Genomic DNA, 6484 nt, shown 5'->3' with positions numbered 1-6484 from the left:
GGGGGGGGGGGGGGGGGGGGGGGGGGGCATACCATCAGGTACAAATACCTGTCCCCATCCTCTCTCTCAATTCACTGGGTTTTGTAACCCATGCCCCTTGTCAAGCAAGTGCTACTTAGGTAATGGTGAAGGACTCACTCAGTCCTTCTGTCATACAACAGTTCCACTGGCCTTGATTCACAGAATCAGGGTAACAAAACTTTATTCTTCCTGCCCCAATAACAGAGAAACTGGGGATCCCACACCAGCCAAAGTAACCACTTTCGGTTGCTGTTGTTTCATGCCAGGCGAGTGGGTGTGCCTATGCAAACAAGATTAGCCCCTGGAGTTCTTTTCCACACTCGCCATAATTCACCACCAGATGTCAGGGTAGAGCTCATCCTGACTCTGCTTACATTTGTATTGGGGGGCACCTAAGGGCCTCAATCATGGACAAATTACAGAAAGATGGTACCGGCTCCCGGAAGCTTACCCTCTAATATAAGACAAGAGACAGGCAATGGATACAAACAGAGAGACGGGGAGCACAAGGAAACAATGCGGTGATATTGGTTGGCATGGTAGGTAGTGGTCTGACCACACCATTGCTGAGTTGTTTGTTTGTTTGCTGAGGAGAGTTTTACGGTGAGATTTGGAGGGGAACACTGCCGTGGCTTTGCGGGTGTTTACGGGAAGCTCACGTATGAGAGGCAGCATGGGAGTGGGAAGTGAAGGATGGCAGGAATCAGCAGCTCCATAGGCTGGGGTTAGGTCACAAAGGGCTCTGGATGTAAAGATGATTTTAGTAAAAGAGTATCCATGTACCCCAGAGGTGGGCAAACTACGGCCTGTGGGCCACATCCGGCCCACAGGACTGTCCTGCCCAGCCCCTGAGCTCCTGGCCAGGCAGCTAGCTCCCAGCCCCTCCTCTGCTGTCCCCCCTACCCCGCAGCTATGCTGTCGTGCGGACAGCGCTCTTGACGGCGGGGCTGCACGCTCATGCAGGGCAGCGTGGCAGCGTGTCTGGCTCCGGCCGGGTGGTGCGGCTCCAGACATGCTGCTCTGAGCGGCATGGTAAGGGGGCTGAGGATGGGGCTGGGCCCGGGGGGTTGGATATGGGGCAGGGAGTCCTAGGGGGTAGTCAGGGAACAGGGAGCAAGGGGCGGTTGGATGGGACAGAAGTTCGGGGGGGGCAGTCAGGGGACGGGGAAGAGGGGGGATTGGGTAGGGGGTGGGGTTCCAGGGGGCGGTTAGGGGCGGAGGTCCCGGGAGGGGGTGGTCAGGGGACAAGGAGCGGGGGGGGGGAGGTGGGTGGGGGGGGTGGTGAGGGGGGGGGTGGGGGGGGGGGAGGGGGGGGGGGGAAGGGGGGAGGGGGCAGGGGCCAGGCTGTTTGGGGAGGCAAAGCCTTCCCTACCTGGCCCTCTATACTGATTCGCAGCCCTGATGTGGCCCTTGGGCCAAAAAGTTTTCCCACCCCTAATGTACCCCGTGTGCCAGGCTGCACCATTGTCTTTTCCCCCACTAGGCCGGGGAGGTGCAGAGATAATACAGGGCTGTTTCATGACTGACACAGCACTACAGCATGTACTGGGCTCCTGATTTCACCTCTTCTTTCTCCCTCTGCAGGAACCTGCAGACTTGGCTGGGCATATTACTGCATGGGAGGTGGGGCGGCTGCAGCCATGCTGATCTGTACCTGGCTCTCGTGCTTCGCCGGAAAACATCCCAAACCCGTAATGTTAGTGAAGAGCATCATGCAGAGTGCAAATCCATATGGAGTGGAGCTCGAGTGCTGCCTTAAACAATGAACTTTCCTGGATACTCTCCTAAAAAAGAAGGAGGAGTGGTGGCCACATGGTCCAAACTTCTCTGACTGATACACATGAACTCCCACTTTTCTGTCGACAGCAGGGACCGAAGACTGCTCCCAACTACTGTTGCATATCTGGGCTAACTCCATTCAGGTGGGATTGCTTTAGATTTACACGGGTGTAACTGAGAGCACAACTTGGCTACAATGATCATAGAAACAATTACAGTCTCCTTGCGGACCAGGCTCTAAGAACAAGAGGCCAATTTCCTCTGCACTGTGACTCCCTTGAAATCAGGGGATGAATTTGGTCCAAGGAAAATAAGCATTCATTTCATGCATTCTCTGAATGTAAGATAGATCTCCATTAATAATACCACCTAACTCTTATCTAGCATTTTTCCTCAGCAGAGCTCAAAGTGTTTTACCAATGAGGGCAGTATCATTATCCTCATTTTACAGATGAGGAAACAGAGGGATAGAGAGGTGAAGTGAGTTGCCTAAGGCCACACAGTAGGTTAGTGGCAGAGCAGAAAATAGACCCCGGGTCTTCTGTGTCTCAGTCAAGTGCTCTATCTACTTGACCACACTGCCACATTCAGTAGTGTGTTTCAGGCTGCTTTGCTTTGCTCAGCAGGCTGGTTATGCCAGATTATGGTTGTTTTACAACTGAATCATTGAATCATAGAATATTAGGGTTGGAAGGGACCTCAGGAGGTCATCTAGTCCAACCCCCTGCTCAAAGCAGGACCAATCCCCAGACCGATTTTTACCCCAGTTCCCTAAATGGGCCCCTCAAGGATTGAACTCACAACTCTGGAGCAGTGCAGTACTGGTACAGAAACAGGAAACTGAGCCCCATGTGTAGGGTTTATCTAAAATGTCTCAGGCTGGGACGAGGCTGAAGCAAGGAGAGGGAGGTGCTGTAGCTGTGTTCCTTGCATCCAATCTTAAATATAGGAGCTTCTCCCTTCCCAAACCTAGCAAAGATATAGAGTTTGTCCATCTAGCATGTGTATCCCTAGATGGAGTTAGGATAAAGCTGGCAGTGAGTGGTATATATAGACTGTTCTGTAGTAATATGGAGTTCTGAGTTGACTGAGTTCCTCTCCATGGCTATTGCAGGGCCTCAGAAATTTGAAGATTGTCTCCAGAGTATGGTCATTTTAGGATCACTGAGCACTTCATCAGCACCATATGCTGCAAAATCCAATGAAGGGCATGCTCTGGGCTTATAAACGTGTGTATTCCTTTAACCCTGCAGGAGAACAAGCTGGAGAAAAAGCTTGTGTGTTTGCATTTATATTCTTGTTGCAATGTCTTGTAAATAAAGGTTTATGACCATTTTCACCCACAGGAGTGAAATCCACGTCGATTGCTGTATATTACGCCCAGCATTATTGTTTATTATCATTTAGTCATGTAGCTATTCTGATTGAGTATGTGATTCTCCAGAACTATCTGATCTTGTGTATACATGAAGTGACATAACTGGCATCCTTTTGGAAAGAAATGTGAGGTTACTAATGAGTATTCTTTTAATTTCTGCCAGAATCATGTAATTTGAGGAATCTCCTGGGGTTACTGCAGTGCCCTCTGGAGGACTACAGGACTGTCTGCAGACTGTTGAATATCACCACTCAACTTGTGTTCTGTTAATAAATAAATAAATTCTGCAACTGATGCAGAATTCATGAACATATAGGGATGTAAACAACTAACAAGTGTAAGATGAGCTATATAAAACCTGGGGGTCCTTGTACATTCTTTGCAAATTTGCATAAGCAGCACCTTGGTATTTAACTGAGCCTGCAATCTATTTTTTTATAGTTTAGTTTTACACAGAAGAAAACATAAATTTGTATATAGCTTTAAAAAAAAGTCATATGTTGCAGTGGAAATTGAAAAGCTTCAATATCTGATGGAGTGGGAAAACTAACCATTATAAACCTTTCAATGCTGGCCACTGAAATTATTAGAAAGACACACACACAAACCTGCTGGAGTTGAGAGAGGAGCAACAGCAATCAATTCATGAGGACCAAGGAACAATTAAACTCATTTTAGCAAATGTGTATAGTTTGGTTAAACATTAGCTGACCGGTGTGTGTATGGGGGTGGGAGGGAGATATTGGGGAATACAATAACCACCTGCACATTTTTGAAGGGGATGAATGCTAGGAAGGAAGATGAATTATATAAGGTGGTAATCAGGGTGTAGGACTAGGAGTAACGGGCTCAAATTAAGAAAGTTTCCTGGCAGTGGAAAGATCTCCCAAGGGTAGGAGTGGAAGCTCCATCACTTAGGACATTTAGAGCAAGACTGGTCAAAGCACTAGTAAATGTCCTGTATGGAATAATCCTGCACAGGCACTAAAGTGGACTCGCTGTGACAAACCTTTCCCATCATTCATTTGGTGAGAAATCTCATCCTTTAAAATGGCTTGCTTTATTTTTCAGAAGTATATTTTAGATGGAGGCTGGACTCTTGATGCACACTTTGGGCTCCGCCCTCTTCACAGATCTGGGAAATCCCAGACTATTGGGAGAGCGGACTAGCCCCTTAATGAGATCAGGTATGTTGTTCATACAGGTGGATTTTTTGCTTGCTCTTTTCTTTTTTTAATCTGTATAGATTTGTTTCATGTGGCAAACTCTTGGATTTGTTCTTCCTGCTCTAAGTTTTAAAAGAGACTGTTACAAAGAACATGGCCTTTTGTAGCTGCCTATTTGTGAGCCTCCGCTGAAGGTCCTTCGCTCCATGCCCGGGAGCTAATACAGGTTCTGTAGAGGCAGGGCAAAGTCTATGTTCATATGTTGGGGAGTGGCTTTACTGTCATTGCTGCCCACAAGTCACCATGGAGGCTTTTCTTTTGCGGTGAGAGCAAACCCCCCCTTGCCCAATCGGTTCTTTATTAATTTTGATCCTTGATCACTGCATCACTTTTGCTGCTCTGTGCTCAAGTGTAACACTAATGACCCGTGCTGTACACTGTTTCAGATGGGAATCTGAGCACTGCCATATAGACTATAGCGTGAGTATCACCTCTTGGTTTGTGTTCTTTCCCCTTGCCTATCTCATTATTTCTTTTACTGCTGCTGTGCACTGAACTGATGGTTTCAGTGATTTTGCCTCCTACCCCTTTCCCCGGTCAGCACGCTGTCTTGAGGTACGTCGATCTCTTTCCATTCTTGCATTGCAGATCATCAAGCTAAGAGATCAGATGTAAAAAATGCTTTTGGGCATTAAAATAAATGGATTAGCCGAAATGCTGCAAATGGTTTGTTCCTTATGCTTAGTTTCTTGAGCCTAGGGGTTTGAATCTGTACTCGCCTCAGAGTTTACTGCTCACAGTGAACAGACTAGTTTAACAACAATGCAGCGATGCTATTAATTAAACACACTGGGCCAGATTCTCAGCTGTGTTCTGGCCCCTTTGTGCTGCTCTGAGCTGGAAAGTAGCCTGTTCTGGCCAGCTAAGACTTTCCCAAGCATGGGAGAGCTCTCAGCTCAGTGGCTACCTATGCCAGATCTGCACCCCCTCTCTCAGGCCCGGGGTCATGTTGGAGCTGGGGTTTGATCAGAGAGTGCAGTGCTTTGGCTATGTCAGGTGACGGATATTATCCGAGGAACTAGTGACAGTTGGCATAATTTAGAGCAGCCTCAAGGCTCTTCTAACCTATGCTGGGGCCCAGAACAGTGCAGCTCTCCTTGAGAATCACGGAGCCACCTCCTCCTCCCCAACTCTGCTGCACCGAGCAGAAAATAGGCACAGCAGAGACTCTGGCTCACCGTACATTTAATGTTCTCTCTTGAATAAATATAGATGATGATAGTGATTTAAAAAAACCCCGGGGGCTTTGCTTTTGTGCTCTCTAGGGTCTTCTGCCTCAGGCTCCTCTGTGTCTGTCTATCTTAGGCATTTCTAAGGTGGTGATCTCTATAGCACCGGTGATGAGAAGGGCTGTGAAGCTGCAGTTTGAACATCGCCGTGATATTTTTCCTACTTTCATTTCCTATTACAGTCTGCATCATGAGACTGAAGCAACAAGACAGGAGAAATTTACAGGGGACTTTCTTTGAGAATTCGCTATTCACAGTCTGGCTTGTTTTTAATTTCTGTACCTGGCTTTGCCTGCCTCACTCACGACAGGGGCTATAACTTTAGTGACACTGGCGGTGGTGAAAAGTGTCCCACTCTGGCTGGGCTGTGAAGATAGCCAAGGAAATTTCTTCCCCTCAGCTATTTCCTTCTCCCTGACCCTTCCTGAAATGCACAAATGCACTACTCTTACTAACTTCCCACCCCCCATATGACCCCTGTTCCCATGTGTCTTGTGGAGAATAGACCACTCATTACTGGAATGAAAAGCCCTCTGTACTGCTTTGCAAGAAGAACATAGGCTCTCTTGCTGTAGTGTGATGATGGGATAACATCAGATTTATCTCCACTTCAGTGTTTCCATTAGGGATGTGCTGACTTGTCTCACTCCCTTTAGAGAATCAGTGAGGGAGAAAAGACAAAAAAAATCCAAACCTGCTTTGTCTGCTTGTTATTATTAGTAAACACTATTTTTAATCAGAGCCCCCATTTTTTAACTTTTAAACCAACACATGAATCAGAATTAAGGGAAAAACAAACAAACCAAAAAAAAAAAAAAGGACTTTGCCTTGAATATTACATAAGTGAATTA

At 47.1% G+C, this 6484-nt stretch overlaps 1 protein-coding gene across 1 annotated transcript in view; it reads left to right on the top strand.

The window, feature by feature from the left end:
* The window catches only part of LHFPL1 (LHFPL tetraspan subfamily member 1), a 37126-nt gene extending 35339 nt beyond the window's left edge, over positions 1-1787 (top strand). Inside the window, exon 3 of the mRNA XM_024217415.2 lies at positions 1606-1787. Coding sequence (XP_024073183.2) covers positions 1606-1787 — 182 coding nt within the window. The remainder of the gene's footprint in view (positions 1-1605) is intronic.
* Positions 1788-6484: the final 4697 nt, after the last annotated feature.

Source organism: Terrapene carolina, unplaced genomic scaffold (genome assembly GCF_002925995.2).
Source record: "Terrapene carolina triunguis isolate 2854851 unplaced genomic scaffold, T_m_triunguis-2.0 Scaffold131, whole genome shotgun sequence".
Taxonomy (NCBI): Eukaryota; Metazoa; Chordata; order Testudines; family Emydidae; genus Terrapene; species Terrapene triunguis.
The sequence above is the reverse complement of the archived record's forward strand: the minus strand, read 5'-3'. Positions and strand labels throughout refer to the sequence as shown.